The sequence below is a fragment of the Oncorhynchus tshawytscha genome, linkage group LG07 (assembly GCF_018296145.1).
Source record: "Oncorhynchus tshawytscha isolate Ot180627B linkage group LG07, Otsh_v2.0, whole genome shotgun sequence".
In the NCBI taxonomy this organism is placed as follows: Eukaryota; Metazoa; Chordata; class Actinopteri; order Salmoniformes; family Salmonidae; genus Oncorhynchus; species Oncorhynchus tshawytscha.
In genome coordinates, this window is record NC_056435.1 from 26,652,658 (window position 1) to 26,671,748 (window position 19,091).

Below are 19,091 nucleotides of genomic sequence, written 5' to 3' on the forward strand. Positions count from 1 at the left end.
TGGGGTCACATAGAAATGTCCTTGTTTTTGAAAGAAAAGCAAAACATGTTTTTGTCCATTAAAATATCAAATTGTTCAGAAATACAGTGTAGACATTGTTAATGTTGTAAATGACTATTGTACGCCTACGCCTTCCAGCTACAGAGGCCCATTATCAGCAACCATCACTCCTGTGTTCCAATGGCACGTTGTGTTAGCTAAATGATAAACTTGGATTAGCTAACACAACGTGCCATTGGAACACAGGAGTGATGGTTGCTGATAATGGGCCTCTGTACGCCTACGCCTTCCAGCTACAATAGTCATTTGTCTACACTGTATTTATGAACAATTTGATGTAATTTCAATGGACAAAAATGTGCTTTTCTTTCAAAAACAAGGACATTTCTAAGTGACCCCAAACTTTTGAACGGTAGTGTATGTGATTTAAATTATGAGATGGAGGAATAGAGGGGTGTGATAAGGTTCCCATTGACATGTGGAGGTCCTGACAGCATTGACAACACTCATGGGTCGTGTAACACAGCAGCCTATCAGACCCTCACACCGCTCCCTCTCTCCTGTCCTGGTATTGGTGCTGACGTGGAAATGTCAGAGGCCCAATTAGCTTCATACCTCCATGGAGCTCAGAAACATGGAGTAGACAAGCAAAAGACAACACTAACACATAAGACCATGCATCACACACACATTGCATGCACTGACAATTATGGTGGCTCCATGCACGTGCAGCACACTGATTTCTTTTCAAGAAATTAAACGCATCAATCCCCTCCTTTCAGTCTACACTGGTATTCATGTCCATGTTAAAGACATGTAATCGGCGGTGGCCTTTCTCCAATTCTAGTGTGATCACCCAACTCCATATAACACTGTAGAAAACCTCCCTGTAAATTGCAACTCCAGGAGTCAGATGTGGGTTGAACGGCAATGAACTCACAATTCTACTCCATTGTTTCTAATATAACATTTGTCATTGTTTTGTACTCTACAGGCTACCTGGGCTACACCAGTGGTTTCTCCCTTAGCTGCATGGTCTTCTTCCTCAGTGCGGTACGTTTGCGTCTTCTCCATCCCCTCTCTCTCCATTCGTTAAGTTCATCTTGTTAAGTGTCATTTTTGTTATGCCATGTGCACAAGTCCAGTGATATGCCTTTCGCAACAGTACAATAATCAATGGCAATGTATTACTAGAAAAAGGCACACGAGAACTAAGAGCAAGAAATATGAAATACACAAAGTATGCATACTAAACTCAGCAAAAAAAAGAAACGCCCCCTCACTGTCAACTGTGTTTATTTTCAGCAAACTTAACATGTGTAAATATTTGTATAAACATAACAAGATTCAACAACTGAGACATGAACTGAACAAGTTCCACAGACACGTGACTAACAGAAATGTGTCCCTGTACAAAAGGGGGGGTAAAATCAAAAGTAAGTCCGTATCTGGTGTGGCCACCAGCTGCATTAAGTACTGGAGTGCATCTCCTCATGGACTGCACCAGATTTGCCAGTTCTTGCTGTGAGATGCTACCCCACTCTTCCACCAATGCACGTGCATGTTCCCAGACATTTTTTGGGGGAATGGCCCTAGCCCTCACCCTCTGATCCAACAGGTCCCAGACGATCTCAATGGGATTGAGATCTGGGCTCTTTGCTGGCCATGGCAGAACACTGACATTCCTGTCTTGCAGGAAATCATGCACAGAACAGGCAGTATGGCTGGTGGCATTGTCATACTGGAGGGTTATGTCAGGATGAGCCTGCAGGAAGGGTAACACATGAGGGAGGAGGATGTCTTCCCTGTAACGCACAGCGTTGAGATTGCCTGCAATGACAACAAGCTCAGTCCGTTGAGGCTGTGACACCGCCCCAGACCATGACGGACCCTACACCTCCAATTCGATCCCGCTTCAGAGTACATGCCTTGGTTTGACGCTCATTCATTCAATAAACGCGAATCCGACCATCACACCTGGTGGGATAAACCCGTGGCACTTTTTGCCAGTCCTGTCTGGTCCAGCGACGGTGGGTTTGTGCCCATAGGCGACGTTGTTGCCGGTGATGTCTGGTGAGGACCTGCCTTACAACAGGCCTACAAGCCCTCAGTCCAGCCTCTCTCAGCCTATTGCGGACAGTCTGAGCACTGATGGAGGAATTGTGTGTTCCTGGTTTAACTTGGGCAGTTGTTGCCATCCTGTACCTGTCCCGCAGGTGTGATGTTCGGATGTACCGTTCCTGTGCAGGTGTTGTTACACGTGGTCTGCCACTGCGAGGACGATCAGCTGTCCGTCCTGTCTCCCTGTAGCGCTGTCTAAGGCGTCTCACATTACAGACATTGCAATGTATTGCCCTGGACACATCTGCAGTCCTCATGTCTACTTGCAGCATGCCTAAGGCACGTTCACGCTGATGAGCAGAGACCCCGGGCCACTTTAATGTCCTGAGTTTTCATAACTGTGACCTTAATGGCCTACCGTCTGTAAGCTGTCATGAACCGGCTCGAAGTCCGTAACAAAAAGGGAGACAACGTGGAGATTAGGAATAACAAAAAATATATTTGTTAACTGAAGTAAGGTAAATACAATTAACATTGGTGTGTGTTGTCAGTAGTGTAAGTGAGTGGTTGCATGCTTTAATGTGATAATGAGGGGTGTTGAAAGGTGCCAAAGCAAGCAAGCAAACAAACAAAACTGTCACAAAAACCATGCCAAAACCAAAATCTAACAGTGTGTCTGTATGGAGAGTCTCCTCAATGAATGGGGAAGAGGTGTATTTATCCTGGGACACACCCGGGCCCAGATGTGTCCCATATCGCTGACGACCCTCCCGGCTCCACCCACCGACATCCTAATCAGGAAAACAAGAGCAAAGAGAAAGACCGAGTGGGAGGGTCGACACAAAGCTGTTAGTGTCTTAATGACCGTTCCACAGGTGCATGTTCATTAATTGTTTATGGTTCATTGAACAAGCATGGGAAACTGTGTTTAAACCCTTTACAATGAAGATCTGTGAAGTTTTTCGATTTTTACGAATTATCTTTGAAAGACAGGGTCCTGAAAAAGGGATGTTTCTTTTTTTGCTGAGTTTATATACAGGAACTATTTAAAAAGTCAGTTCACATCATCTGTGGATGAAGGTTTATGTGATTTGTCACTCAGATCACCTTATCGGTTCCACTCTCTCCCTGTATCTATTTTCATAGGTATTTCATATATGAATGGGAATGTTTTGTGTTGATGGCAGTAAACACATCAAAGGGAAAGAGCTCAACCAAAGTCCTTAGAGACTGACTCACTCTAATCTACTGTGAAATGGCTTTTCTGGGCTCCGTGATACTCCCTCTCCTTCCCTCCTCATCTCTCCTTCCCTCCTTCTTTCCCCATCTTTCTCGTCCCAGTCCTCCTGTTTCTTCATATGACACTGATCTCTGAGACCTATTGCTGCATTGCTTAACGTGTATCCTACCTCTCTCTCGTTCTCCCTCTCTCTCATCCTCCTCCTCCTCTCTCTCCTTCCTCTTCCTCGCTCTCCCTGCAGGTGATCTATAAGAAGTTTCAGATCCCCTGTCCCTTCGAGGAGTTCTCGGCAGCCAATCACACAGTGTCTCACCAAGACATTCACCTAAACATCACTGACAACCATGCTACCCATGATAATGGTCTGGTACATGAGATGGATGACTCCCACTGCGGTGCCCGTATGTTCACCATGAACTCTCAGGTACAGCACACCAGACTCGAGGCCCAATGTTTCACCATTACCCTCGTTCACTTTGGCTGTGTCCCAAATGGCACCCCATTCCCTGTGCTGTAAAGTAGTGCACTACATAGGGAATAGGGTACTACTTTAAACGCGGCCTTTGCTCACCTATGTACTGCAAAGGTGCAGGCCATGTAAGTCTAGTAGATGAGTCAATGAGCAGCCCCTCTGAGGTAGGTCAGTGGTCTATGGTAACACTGGGCGTTTGCGTGTGTTTCCTTTACAGACCGCGTACACCATCCCCATCCTGGCCTTTGCCTTTGTGTGTCATCCTGAGGTTCTGCCTATCTACACTGAGCTCCGCAAGTGAGTATGCCTGCCCTTTCCTGCCCTGTGCTGTCTTTCTCCACACAGTTCCTCCCTAGTGTCAGCACGAAGCCTCTGCTCATAGGCTCCCGCGTGTATCACAGGAGGCTGCCGAGGGGAGGACGGCTCGTAATAACGGGTGGAGCGAATGGAATGGCATGACACGCGTGTATATAGTATATGCGGCCCCATGTGGGATTCAAACCCGTCAAGACCTTGTTGCGAGCACCAACTGAGCCGTTGGATTGTCAGTGCTGGCTGTGACGTTAACCTGTGTGTGTGTGTGTGTGTGTGTTATCCAGCCCTACTCAGAGGAGGATGCAGCACGTCTCCAACCTCTCGATCCTGGTGATGTACACCATGTACTTCCTGGCTGCTCTCTTTGGCTACCTGACCTTTTACGGTGAGCACTTTCACTTCACTACCCCATGCCCTTTCCTCTGCCTGAAATATACCGTACTCATGATTAGGTGTGCTGTAGCCTCGGAGGCCCAGGCTTCTCACGTTACGTTCGAAAACCCGGGGAGGTTCTCCTCGGAAGGTAATCTAACGTGGGTTGAATATCTAGATGGAAACCTATCAAGTATTTTGAATGGGTGGAGTTGCAAAGCGACAGTGTTTCGAAACTAAAATCTGACTTGCAACAAGCTAGCATGCATAAGATACAAAACGAATGCCGCACTGTGTATTGAACAAAAACATTCTATCCTTTCGGGATACTCCCCTGTGCCCTCATGAACATATTGAATGTTATTGAACAGTTGCAATGTCAGTTTTGTTGAATGGAAATTACAATAGTATATTATTATTACCCAAACACTTGTTTGCAGCCAGTTGCCTCAGTCTATTGGAAGTAGGAGCATAACTCTCCCTTGTGGTCATAATGTAGTACTGCACACTACACTACTATTATGTTATACCTTGTGACACACGTTGGATTATGCGTTTCAATGAGGAACGGCAGACATCAATGTCTCAGTCAACACAAGTACGGCTTAGTCTGGGGTTTTAGTGTATAATACTGCACCTCTTGACGTTCCCCCTGACGTTACCTTTACAGGTAAAACTGAGACAGAGCTGCTGCACACATACAGCAGGATCGACCCTTATGACACGCTGATCCTGTGCGTGCGATTGGCTGTCCTCACCGCTGTCACACTGACCGTCCCCATTGTGCTCTTCCCAGTAAGTTACACCCCCCTCCACTATATACTCTTTCCTCCTCTAAAAGACAGAGAACTGATATTGTATACTAGTCGTTGAGGTGGGATTGGCGTGGGGTCTGCGGGGGGGGTTATTGGGTGGCTTTCGACCAATCATTTGGATTCCTCATGCCTTAATCAGAATTTAAAATTTTTTTTTTTTTTAACCTTTATTTAACTAGGCAAGTCAGTTAAGAACAAATTCTTATTTTCAATGACGGCCTAGGAACAGTGGGTTAACTGCCTGTTCAGGGGCAGAACGACAGATTTGTACCTTGTCAGCTCGGGGGTTTGAACTTGCAACCTTCCGGTTACTAGTCCAACGCTGTAACCACTAGGCTACCCTGATGGGTGTCGTGTTTTGCTGAATTGAGATGCTCATTTGAAGTGGAATGACCCCTGTTGTTTCTAAGAGCAGCTCACAGATTCCTTAAATTTAGTGCCTTTCTCCTCCTTATCGCTCCCGCCCTCCCTCCTCTCTCTGCCTCTCTCCATCGCTCTCTCTCTCTCACTCTCTATCTATCCCCTCAGGTGCGGAGGGCTCTGAATCAGATGTTCTTCGCCAGTAAGTCGTTTAACTGGCTTCGTCACGTGGCCATTGCCGTCACTCTACTCTCCTTCATCAACATGTTGGTCATCTTCGCCCCCAACATCCTGGGAATCTTCGGCATTATCGGTTAGTTGCACAGATTAAACCTAGAAGTGTAAACTGTAGCCCTGTCCTTCACCCATCCTCTTCCTCCTCCAGGTGCCACATCTGCCCCCTGTCTGATCTTCATCTTCCCTGCTATCTTCTACATCCGCATTGTGCCTAAGGAGCAGGAACCCATGCACTCCATCCCCAAGATACTGGTGAGCACATATCTCATCCTCTCCCCCGTTTCACCCTAGCCATACGCTATATCACCATATCGTGATGGCATCTTTCCAAGCCTCTCCACGATAATTGTAATATGATCTTTAGGATTAGTATTGTGTCCTTATGGCTACTGTAAGGTTATGGTTACCCCATTAAAATACATTCTAATGATGGTGTTTCCTCTGTCCTCCCAGGCCGCGTGTTTCGCTGGTCTGGGGGTCGCCTTCATGATCATGAGTTTGAGCTTCATCATCATTGATTGGACAACGGGGAGCAGCAACTCTGGCGGTGGCCACTAGAGGCCGCCCTCTGCACTGTGCAGGCCGGGGTCGGCAAGGGGCTGGCAGGGCTTTGAGGGGATGCCTAGGAGTGTGTGTGTTTTTTTTAGAACTGTTTCGTGTAATTGATGCACTATCCCCTCTGTGGTAGAGCAAGGGTTAGAGGTTAAGGGACAAAGATGATTGGGGTAAGGAGGGGAAGACAGAATCAACTTGCTGGGCAAAACCATATACTGAGCATTTCAATCTTCTTGAGACTAAAGACTCCGACAAAACAGTCTATACTACATTAACGCAGTATGTAGCCCTGCACAGAGGAGTGCTTTTATATGAATCATCAGCATTAGACATGGTCTTTTTTTAAATCATGATAATGTATATTATTTATGAGTGGGATAGTGCATCCTAGTCAATCCATAATGGAAAATCCTGAAGAAACTCACGATGGCTTCCCTTCCTTTCCCCCCTCCCTTCATCCATCCTCCCATCCTTATTTATCTCTTTTCCATCTGCCTGTTTCTTTCCCTCCGACGCCTTAATTCATGTCAACTGCAGCTAGTGCTGTGCAGAAGAAGCACCGATGGTGATATGGTTGAATCGCTATGTAAAGGAAGGAAATGAAAGCACATGATCTATACATTACATGTCATTTGGCATCTTTGTATGAGAAAATCGGAAATGTTGTCAATAGAAGAAATAGCTACATCTATAGATTAGGTGAGTGCTGTAAAACAAAGAGTCTGTGGCTGTCTTTGTATCCTGTCTATCACTTTGTGCCAGTAGCACTCAACTTAACCATCAAAGGGTAGTAGGCTTTTCCAAATATTCTATTGGCACGAGCACACAAAGATACAGTATATTTTCCCATGTTTTCTCACAAGAGTGCATTTAGCCTGAGCTGTTGTATGTGCCAAAGCTAAGGTTGAATGTGGTTTGTGGTTGTTGGGCTCAGTGCAGGCTGATGTCCCATGATGCATTATGGTGTTTAACTCTTGCTGTATCCCTGGTACATACAGTACACTCAGATAATGGAGGCGTGGCGTTCAACCAACCACACACATAGCCTTTTCGTTGAAACAGTAATGTATATTTATTTAACTAGCTATATCCATGTTTTTTTAAATTTCACAAGTGAGCTAATGGACCTCGGAACAAAGTATTTAACTATATGATCAGGTATCTTGATAGACCTTATAGATGGTATGCGCAGTCTATATTCAATGATTTTGCATATGGGAGGGTTTAGGTGACAGTTGAATGTGTAGGAGGTGAGCTATAGGGCACTGAGCTGATTAAGAAAAAAAACATATAGAGCCTTTTACATTCATGTTAGTTAGATGATCAACTGACATCCTAGATACAGAATTGACTGATTTTATGATCAATTGTGTTTTAAATTAAGATCAACAACTTAAACAACTTAAACTTGCCTTTGTGTTTTAAATTAAGATCAACAACTTAAACTTGCCTTTTCTAATAGCACATATTTCACTCATACTTATATTTCTACAATTAATTTGGAAACCCTTGTTTAAATTCAGTACAGTTCAGGTGAACCCTTTCAGTTACTACGAATGGTTAAGCTTACTGTTTTTGGCATGACAAAATATGGAGGAAACGTGTTTTAGTTATGTGTTAGTTGTGACATACATGTCCATGTTGTTGAACTACTCTATATTGTATTTTAATATCTCTTTTCCACTTGTTTGTGATTGATCTTGTGGTTGACGTTTTAGTGAAGGAAAGCTGATGTGTCACCTGTCCAGTCTGTCTGGTAATTGGCTGATTTTAATTCATTAATTTACCGTAACTACTGTGATATTCAAACCATAATACGTTGATGTTTGGGCTCTATTTCCAAAACATATCTGGTCTCTAACAGTGAGCTCTTGTGATCAAGTACAGTTTGACAATTAAGTGAATTGTGATTGTTAGATTTAGTTTGATTCGATAGCGCAATGCCCCTTCTTAAGGCTTCTCAATTGTGTAGTGCAACATTCAACACTGTGACATCGTATCTCTCAAAAAACATAAATAGCATTGTAATAACATCGTTTCCAATATATCCTGGCAAGTCCTACGTAATGTATGTAAGACAATGGTTCCGTTCTTATTTTATTCTAAAACACTGCAGCCGGTGTTGCTTTCTCTTGTGTACATTAATTGATTTTTAATTTGTAATCAATAGAATGTTTATTGAGCTGTTTCTTTTACTCATCAACGGCTAAAAGGTTATTGCATGTATCTGGCTCAACCCTATATTTCTCCTGGTCTTGCTGAGGCAGTGGTTGTGGTAAAAATGCATGCCTGGTCAAGACCAGTCAAGGAGGCAACAGTTTGCCATAGACTGGGATTAGGCCTCTTCTGTCTGGGATTGTGTCTACATATCTAGCTACTACCTAACTGTTTCTCTCTGAGAGGCCTTGCTCTTCAACTTTAGAGCTTTGCTACCCCTATTATAATGTCAGAGGCAACATTCTCAACATTTTGCCTCTTTCTCTTATACCCAAACTATTCCAGCCAGTTAACCTGTTGTTGTAGCTCTTGTTTTACCTTTGCAATTTATTTCTAAGGAAATTAAAGGACTGTGAGTGAATAACAAGTTATATATGAATTTTGGGCTTATAAAGCGGCTTATATAAATAATGTATATAAATGTAAACCCTTTATATTCTTGATGCATATCTAGCTTGTATAGTGTAAATAGCTGGGACAGTTTTAGTCTGACAATTAAAAAACAATTGTAGAGGTTTTTACACCTGTGTGACTTATGTCCTTTGTTTGTTTGCCCCCCGTCTACTATAGCTACTCTTAAGTGTTCCTGCTCCATGATCCATGGACCTGTACAGGTTAGGCAAGGACAGGGGCATAATAATCTAGCGGAAGTTCAGCATTGCCTTGACCAGCATGGCAGACCAGAGGAACTACTGCACAGCTGAACTTGGCCTAGATCATTACTGATAATCCTTGCTTAACCTGTACAGGTAATATCAACTCAAATGTTTATGGGACAACTAGGGGGCATTTTCTGGGCAGATTCCAGTTAGGTCAGATTTTCCCTTCATGTCAAGAGAATTGTTACTAATTTCCAACACTTGAGGGCACTACAAACCATTCCATAATGTAGTCTTGTGCACTGTGCTATGAGAATGTGTCTTCTCAGATGCTTCAGTAGAGCAAGTACAGAAAATAACATGCTCCCTTTTGATGTTCCAACGTATAGTGCCATGTTCAGTGTAAATCTAATACATTTTCAACTCTTGCTACTATTCTCAGATGAATGGGCAATTGAAGCTCCTTGAGAGGTCATATGCTGTATTTTCGGCTCAAGTAAACCCCCTCACACCATCCAAACATTTCAGACACTGTAGTCATTCATATGAAACATAAATCTTCTTTAATCACTATTAAAAACGACACAATTTTGGAGAGGACAAACTGTTCCCTGTAGGCCCACATGAAACAGACTAAAATCAGCTTGAGGGTCCCTTCAACAGAGCATTTCTTAGCTGATGGCAGTATGAAAGGGTGTTATCTTGTTAAGTAGTTAGTGATGTTATAAAATGTGTGTTCATGAATAGGCTTTTGAATATGAAATCATATGTGAATAGTTTGGATACCAAAGAAACCAAGAAGAATACTACATCCATCAGTTTAAAATGTTGTTTGTGTTATTACACTTATCTTATTACACTGTCAAAATCCATCAATGTACCCATTAGCCTATATATTAGCCTGCACTGTATCACACTCTATAACGCCTATGTAACTAGCCTACAATACAATTGTAGGCCACTTAATGTAAAGTGAGATGTCTATTTTTAGTGCAGTCTATAGCTAGTGCACACGTTTTATTGACATCACATCCCATGTTCATTTACATATATGCACACATTTCTTAGTTATCTGGAGAGAGAAACACCTGGATTCCTAGATAACCAGGCCTATTAAACAGTCATTTAGTTAATAAATGAGTTAATAGACCAAAAATAATGTGTTCTAAACCTCTCCGCCAAAAACAGCTATTTTTCAGTTCGCCCTTCCCCAGTCAGACCACACCCAGACAGTCCTTGCTAAATTCTTGCCTGATAAATTGCCCTTCGAAGAAGCTGTTTTGGTTTATTTTTGACAATTTTCAATGAAAACAACCCAGAAATTATTTGATATTGAGATACAAACAGATGCGTTGGACATTTAAATACAGTAGTCCTATTGCATTTCTGCAGAAAACTTCACAACGGGTGGTTAGACAATAACAATTGTGAAAGATCTACGACGTCACACATCAACTGGGAGCAGAAAGGGTGCGAACAAATCCCCTTAGAAAGCAAGGCGGCAGGTTGGCAGCTGAAGTGCACCAGCAGTTTCTCCAGATTTCCACTGGATAGCTATGTTTACTTGACTGCGCGGGTGAGTCTGGGAGCGCAGTCGCTCGTCCATGTGATTGGATTCCACCTTACCTTCACTTGGTCGGAAGAAACGTAGGAACGCGGAATAAGATTGATTGTATCGGTGAGGCTGTCAGAATTGATCATATTGATTATAAACGGTCAACACTACATAACCAATTCGCGTTAGCCACTCGAGATTTGACTGCAACTTTCTGCGGCATTCTTTGACCTCCAAGAAGATTGCTCTGCGACGGACAGGATATATTGATGGAACGTTAGTTTACATCACTCAGAATAACGCAGCCGAGGACTGACTTTTTTCTGGACATTTTATGCGTGCCATAAAGCTAGACATCCTCTATTTAGTATAGCAAATTCGCACAATCACGTCTCTTGAACGGGCCGGCAAGTATTTTGGATAACCGTTTCTCTTGTGTAGGCATATCAAACAGAAGTCAAGACGAAATCGTTCAAGAATCCTTGCGCCGGCCGTCAGTGCGCGCGTGCTTTTGGAAACATGGGTTGCACATTAAGTGCAGAAGACAAAGCTGCTGTGGAGAGATCAAAGATGATTGATAAAAATCTCCGCGAGGATGGAGAGAAGGCAGCAAGGGAGGTAAAACTGCTCTTACTAGGTAAGGGTTGCCGTTTATTCTCAATCCTTTGTTTGTCCGGATGGACGGATAGCCAGTGTGCGTTCCTTGTTGAGCTCTGTTTCTAGGCTGAGTGCTTCAAACTCTTTATTAGAATTTCCCGCAATTTTGATATGTGGTAGCGTAATGGGTTTAATTGTCATACACCAAACAAGCATCGCAAATCCATCACCACCTGGTCTCTTGCCACGGGTAGGGTGTTAATCAGCAGCGCGCACATTTTTATTTATTTACGTAAACTGCTGTGTGGTCGACTGTCTACTGATGCTGAGCTTTCTCTGCCAACGCTGCATAAATCACATAATTCGTGTAGCAGGGAACCAAAAGCAATTATCCTAGTGCAATAGAGTTTTCGATCAAGCAGATATTTCAATCAAGTCCATTCATTCATCAATGTGGTTCTGAATCTGCTTAGGTAAAAATTAACATGGATGAGTCATCAAGTCAATCAATATTATGTTCAGAACAGCTTTATTACACAACCAGTATATATGCTGGAGAGTGATTTTGACAGGGATTTGTCAGGAATTTTACAGATTGACAGCAGGGTAGTTGCTAGGATTTTAAGACATTGAGGGCTTAACCCAAAGCCAGTAGGGGCCTCCGGGGGCATCCTCCCCTGGCAAAAAAAAGGAATTTCAATAGCTAAAGATTAAAAGAGATTGAGAGATTAAAACATTGAGAGATTAGATATTTTTCAGGTAATTTGCAAACTTGCACCTTCCCACCTACCATAGCATACGCTGCCACTAATAAATTACAGTAGCTATTGTGGGTCTCTCTCTATACTCTGGAGCACATTCAGTGCATCTAAAATGTATTGCCAAAAACCTTCATACTACTCAACAACTTAAAACAGACTCTGACCTGTCTTTTAGAGCCAAACTGATTAAAGAATCCCACAGAATGTCCTCACACTCTCCCTCACACACGGACACAAAAACACACACCATGCAGTAATTAGAATCCATAGAGCGGCGTTAAGTGATACAGTCTACTCTGTGCTCACCCCGCCTCTGTCTCTCTCCATCACTTTCTCTGTTTCGTCTGTTGCTGTCTTTCTTGTCTGCCCTCTTCTGTTGCTGTCTCTTAGTCTTCTATGTTGCTGTATCATTTGTCTAACCTCCTCTCTCATCCTGTCCTGGGTGTAAAAATTGCAAACGTATAAAAGAAAATTGATCGTAATTTCAGTCTTTTTCACCTCACCTGCAAAATTAGTTGTTAACCTAAAAATGCAGTGACTGCCATGAAGAAATCAAGGTACTCCCGCCTCTCCTGAATCTCAGTTTGCAGTTGCTCTACAATGTCTCCAAGGCCCTACACTACTACTAAAACTCTTCCAAGACACCCTAGTAGCTTAACGCATAGCGTTTTTCTCATGGTCACAGAATGAGTTCAGAGCTCTCTTCTAATTTGTATACCTGGTGCTGATCAATGTGTCCTTACTGTTTCTTCTGTGTTGTCTTCCATACAGTCTACAGGAGAAGCAGAAGGCTGCATTTCTAACCAATCAAGTATTCCAATCAATCAAAGGTTTCAAAACATTTGTGTTGAAAGGCCTTCTTTTTCAAAGCAAAGTGGTTAAGGGGTTACTGGGGAGCTTAATGGAAAATATTTCTTTTTTTACAGCCAAATCTCTATTTCTGATGTAAATGGCATGTTATAGAAAGGTCCAGACACTTCTTTTTCAGATTTCACTTGTTTTTGAGAAACTTACCCCAAACAAAATAGTTTTCCCCCTCATCAATCTACACACAATACCCCACTATGACAAAGCGAAAACATGTTTTTAGAAAGTTTAGCAAATTTATTCAAAATAAAAACAGAAATACCTTATTTAGATAAGTATTCATACCCTTTGCCACGAGACTGGAAATTGAGCTCAGGTGCATCCTGTTTCCATTTATAATCCTTGAGATACTTCTACAACTTGATTGGAGTCCACCTGTGGTACATTCAATTGATTGGACATGATTTTTTAAATGCACACACCTGTGGAAAGGCACACACCTGACCTATAATGTCTCACAATTGACAGTGTATGTCAGAGCAAAAATCAAGCCATGAGGTCGAAGGAATTGTCTATAGAACTCCGAGATAGGATTGTGTAAATGCACAATTCTGGGGAAGGGTACCAAAACATTTCTGCAGCATTGAAGGTCCCCAAGAACACAGTGGCATCCATTATTCTTAAATGGAAGAAGTTTGGAACCACCAAGGCTCTTCCTAGAGCTGGCTAGATAGGAGAACCTTCCAGAAGGACAACCATCTCTGCAGCACTCCACCAATCAGGCTTTTATGGTAGAGTGGCCAGACGGAAGTAACTCCTCAGTAAAAGCCACATGACAGCCCACTTGGAGTTTGCCAACAGGCACCTAAAGACTCTCAGACCATGAGAAACAAGACTCTCTGGTCGGATGAAACCAAGATTGAACTCTTTGGCCTGAATGCCAAGCGTCACGTCTGGAGGAAATCTGGTACCATCACTACGGTGAAGCAAGTGGTGGTAGCAGTATCATGCTGTGGGGATGTTTTTCAGTAACAGGGACTGGGAGACTAGTCAGGACCGAGGCAAATATGAATGGAGCAAAGTACAGAGAGATCCTTGATGAAAACCTGCTCCAGAGCAATCTTGGCCTCAGACTGGGGTGAAGTTTCAACTTCCAACAGGACAACGACCCTAAGCACACAGCCAAGACAACACAGGAGTGGCTTCGGGACAAGTCTCTGAATGTCCTTGAGTGGCCCAGCCAGAGCCCGGACTTGAACCCGATCGAACATCTCTGGAGAGACCTGAAAATAGCTGTGCAGCAACGCTCCCTTTCCAACCTGACAGAGCTTGAGAATATCTGCAGAGAAAAATTGGAGAAACTACCCAAATACAGGTGTGCCAAGCTTGTAGCATCATATCCAAGAAGAGTCAATGCTGTAATAGCTGCTAAAGGTGCGTCAACAAAGTACTGAGTTAAAGGTCTGAATACTAATGTAAATGTGATATTTCATTTTTTATTTTTTATAATTTAACAAAAATGTATAAAAACCTGTTTTGCTTTGTCATTATGGGTTATTGCGTGTAGATTGATGGGTAAAAAAATATATTTAATACATTTTAGAATAAGGCTGTAACGTAACAAAATGTGGAAAAAGTCAAGGGGTCTGAATACTTTCCATAGGTACTGTATATATTGTATATGTAAAGAAAATATTAAATCAAGAACAATCTGATGGGTGACAATATTAAACTATCACTTGTGAATGACGCCCAGCATGTGTGCAGTAAGGCAAGAAACTGTGCATCCCTTTTTTTGCGACCTTTTTCAAATCATAGTCGCACTCCTCATGTACAGTTGAAGTCGGAAGTTTACATACACCTTAGCCAAATACATTTCAACTCAATTATTCACAATTCCTGACATTTAATCTGAGTAAAAATTCCATGTTTTAGGTCAGTTAGGATCACCACTTTATTTTAAGAATGCGAAATGTCAGAATAATAGAAGAGAGAATTATTTATTTCAACTTTTATTTCTTTCATCACATTCCCAGTGGGTCAGAAGTTTACAAACACTCAATTAGTATTTGGTAGCATTGCCTTTAAATGGGGTCAAATGTTTTGGGTAGCCTTCCACAAATCTCCCACAATAAGTTGCTTGAATTGTGGCCCATTCCTCCTGACAGGGCTCATGTAACTGAGTCAGGTTTGTAGGCCTCCTTAATCGCACACGATTTTTCAGTTTTGCCCACAAATTTTCTATAGGATTGAAATCAGGGCTTTGTGATGGCCACTCCAATACCTTGACTTTGTTGTCCTTAAGCCCTTTTGCCACAACTTTGGACTGATGATGTGGGTATAGCCTGCGCAAGAAACAAAGCAGAGCTCATTCCTTTCATGCAACTTTTTTCAAATCATCATTAGAGTCGCATCATGCAGCCGTAGAATGTATTAAAAATGCAAACATTGGCCTCCTGGGTGGCACAGTGGTCTAGGGCACTGCATCGCAGTGCTAGCTGTGCCACCAGAGACTCTGGGTTCGAGCCCAGGCTCTGTCGCAGCCGACCGGAAGGTCCGTTGTGCGTCGCACAATTGGCCTAGCGTTGTCCGGGTTAGGGAGGGTTTGGCCGGTAAGGATATCCTTGTCTCATCGCACACTAGCGACTCCTATGCCGGGCGCAGTGCGCGCTAACCAGGTCGCCAGGTGCACAGTGTTTCCTCCGACATATTGGTGCGGCTGGCTTCCGGGTTGGATGCGCACTGTGTTAAGAAGCAGTGCGGCTTGGTTGGGTTGTGTTTCGGAAGACACATGACTTTCGACCGTCGTCTCTCCCGAGCCCGTACGGGAGTTGTAGCGATGAGACAAGATAGTAACTACTAACAATTGGATACCACGAAATTGTGGAGAAAAGGGGGTCAAATAAACATTATTTTGAAAATGCAAATGTTTGGCTGTATGTTTTTAATCACAAATAAAGTTGCATAAATAACTCTAAATTAAGCATATAGGAAGACCTGTTACTTTGTTAACCGCTCAACACAGAATAGAAGTTTGCGCACACTCCCTCAAAAATCTTTTGGAGAAAAGATCCTTTCTATTTTATATAGCTATGTTCAATTGTATTCTTCATACTATAAATTAATATAAAATGCAACGGAATTCTAAACAAATCTTGTCTGCTAAATTAACTAGTGTAGCCCTCAGCCATATGGCATAGCCAGATCAGGGCTTAACATAAGGACAAGGAGTATGCTATTCTGTTCTTCTGAAATAGACTACATTTTCCTCATATCATGTTTCTTAAGACTAGTCTAAAATTCATAATGGATTAATTTTGATGGTGTAGGCTATGAATTTATTGGACTTTTTTAAATGTAGCTGTTCCAAAGGTCTGCATCAGTGGCTTGTAGGCTGTGCGTGGATGCCTGGAGATGCTAAATGTGTATGTTAATTAACGGTCAATTACCATGAGACGGGCAGTTATTTGCTTGACAATATGTCATGACCACCACAGCCCTAGCCTGGACCATGAAAAACACCCCCAGAACATTATTCCTCCTCCACCAAACTTTACATTTGGCACTCTGTATTGGGGCAGGTAGCGTTCTCCTGGCATCCGCCAAACCCAGCGTGATGCATCACTCCAGAAAATGCGTTTCCACTGCTCCAGAGTCAAATGGCGCGAGCTTTACACCACTCCAACCGACACTTGGCATTGCGCATGGTGATCTTAGGCTTGTGTGCAGCTGTTTGGCCATGGAACCCATTTCATGAAGCTCCCTACGAACAGATCTTAGAGATTTATGGAGATTGCATGGCTGTGTGCTCGCTTGTATACACCTGTCAGCAATGGGTGTGGCTGAAATAGCCGAATCCACTAATTTGAAGGGGAGTCCACATACTTTTGTATATATAGTGTATGTTTGGCTTCATTGTCTTAGTAGTGCCATTAGATTGTTATCCAGTAGGCTATTCCAACATGCACAGTGTGGCCACATACTCTCTGAATCCCATGTTATCTGTGTCATATCATAATTAGCTTGTACTTTTCTCATGTCTGATCTCAATACTACCCTCCTGTTAGCACTCAAACCCCAAATTTAACCATCAGTAAAGTATTCTGGTCCCAGGGAAGATGACATCATGGCCGTACAATAGAATCAATGCATGTTGTGAACAATAACAGTAGCCTACCCTGGGTAACCTTCTTGTTATTGCTGATTCTTAAAAAAAAAATGTTTTTAACCCTTTTTAATGGTATATAATTGGTAGTTACAGTCTTGTCTCATTGCTACAACTCCCGTACGGCGAAGGTCGAGAGCCGTGCATCCTCCAAAACACGACCCAGTCAAGCCACACTGCTTCTTGACACAACGCCCGCTTAACCAATGTGTTGGAGGAAACGCTGTACATTGGGCGATTGTGTCAGCATGCATTGCGCCTGGCCTGCCACAGGGGTCGCTAGAGCGCAATGGGACAAGAACATCCCTGCCGGCCAAACCCTCCCCTAACCTGGACGACGCTGGGCCAATTGTGCGCCGCCTCATGGGGCTCCCATGAGATTGAGTATTTTGCAGGAGACTCAACAAAACAAAGTACTGTATCTACAATACCACACATTCCTACCAATCACAGTGCTGTAAACAAAAACACCCAATGTTTTCACTTCTGCTGAACATGACAATTTGCATGATGATCTACATTGGAACCCTTCAAGGTGCTCAAAACAAAGCCAAAGAAAATATGGAAATATGGAGTAAATTACTTCCCAGGGTCCTGAGTCGCATACGTTCCCGGTTTGCAGAGGGAACCACAATGGAGTCATATGTCCTGTGATGTCCCGCACTGAAGTCTTATGTCCTGTGATATCCCACAGTGGAGTCTTACGTCCTGTGATGTCCCACACTGGAGTCATATGTCCTGAAATATCCCACAGCTGTCACGTTCTGACCTTTATTTCCTTTGTTTTGTCATTATTTAGTATGGTCGGGCGTGAGTTGGGGTGGGCAGTCTATGTTTGTTTTTCTATGATTTTGGGATTTCTATGTTTCGGCTTAGTATGGTTCTCAATCAGAGGCAGGTGTCATTAGTTGTCTCTGATTGAAAATCATACTTAGGTAGCCTGGGTTTCACTGTTTGTTTGTGGGTGTTTGTTTCCGTGTCTATGTTTTTTCACCACACGGTACTGTTTTGGTTTTCGTTCGTTTCACGTTTATTGTTTTTGTATTCAGTTGTGCTCATGTTAAGTATTTCTTATTAAAAGAACCATGGACACTTACCACGCCGCATTGGTCCTCCGATCCTTCTCGCCTCTCCTCTTCGGAAGAAGAGGAGGAAATCCCTTACAGAAACACCCACCAACCAAGGACCAAGCGGCGTGGTAACAGACAGCGACGACAGCAGCAGCAGCAGCAGCAACAACGGCCAGCATCACAGGACTCCTGGACAGGGGAGGAGATTTTGAACAGAGAAGGACCCTGGGCACAGGCTGGGGAATATCGCCGCCCCAAAGCAGAGCTGGAGGCAGCGAAAGCTGAGCGGCGGCGATATGAGGAGGCAGCGCGACAGGTACGAGAGGCAGCCCCAAATTATTTTGGGGGGGAGGCACACGAGGTGTGGGGCTAAGCCAGGTAGCAGACCTGAGCTCACTCCTCGTGCGTATTATAAGCAGCGGGTTACTGGTCAGGCACCGTGTTATGCGGTTAAGCGCACAGTGTCGCCAGTACGTGCCCATAGCCCGGTGCGCTATAGGGCAACCCCCTGAGAGTATCATGCGAGTGTGGGCATCCAGCCAGGGCGTATGGTGCCTGCTCAGCGTTTTGGTCCAGGGTATCCTGCGCCGGCTCTGCGTGCTGTGTCTCCGGGGCGCTGGGAGGGTGCTCCGCTTGTGCTGGGCAAATATGGGAGTGGAGCCTAAGGGAGAGGTGCGCGTAGTCGGCACTAGATCAACCTGTGCCTGCACTCTGGAGGGTCCGGGCTAGAGTAGTTATCCAGCCTGGGGGAGTGGTGCCAAGGCTGCGCACCAGAGCTCCAGTGATCCCCCACAGCCGGGTCCTTCAGGTGCCTCCTCCTAACACCAAGACTCCTGGAGGTCACCCCAGCCTGATGGGTCCTGTGGCAGCCCCACGCACCAGGCTGTCTCTTT

At 43.7% G+C, this 19,091-nt stretch overlaps 2 protein-coding genes across 4 annotated transcripts in view; both read left to right on the forward strand.

Annotated features, from left to right (window-relative positions):
* The window catches only part of LOC112254231 (sodium-coupled neutral amino acid transporter 3-like), a 63,704-nt gene extending 54,539 nt beyond the window's left edge, over window positions 1-9,165 (forward strand). For all 3 annotated transcript variants that reach the window (XM_042324224.1, XM_042324223.1, XM_042324225.1), the window contains 8 exons: window positions 995-1,053; window positions 3,543-3,725; window positions 3,991-4,070; window positions 4,373-4,473; window positions 5,131-5,255; window positions 5,804-5,948; window positions 6,021-6,124; window positions 6,326-9,165. In XM_042324224.1, coding sequence (XP_042180158.1) covers window positions 995-1,053; window positions 3,543-3,725; window positions 3,991-4,070; window positions 4,373-4,473; window positions 5,131-5,255; window positions 5,804-5,948; window positions 6,021-6,124; window positions 6,326-6,430 — 902 coding nt within the window. In that variant the 3' untranslated portion in view covers window positions 6,431-9,165. The remainder of the gene's footprint in view (window positions 1-994; window positions 1,054-3,542; window positions 3,726-3,990; window positions 4,071-4,372; window positions 4,474-5,130; window positions 5,256-5,803; window positions 5,949-6,020; window positions 6,125-6,325) is intronic.
* Window positions 9,166-10,470: 1,305 nt separating this feature from the next.
* LOC112254234 (guanine nucleotide-binding protein G(i) subunit alpha-2) overlaps window positions 10,471-19,091 on the forward strand; it is a 158,352-nt gene continuing 149,731 nt past the window's right edge. Inside the window, exon 1 of the mRNA XM_042324226.1 lies at window positions 10,471-11,435. Within this exon, the coding sequence (XP_042180160.1) occupies window positions 11,318-11,435 (118 nt within the window). The 5' untranslated portion in view covers window positions 10,471-11,317. The remainder of the gene's footprint in view (window positions 11,436-19,091) is intronic.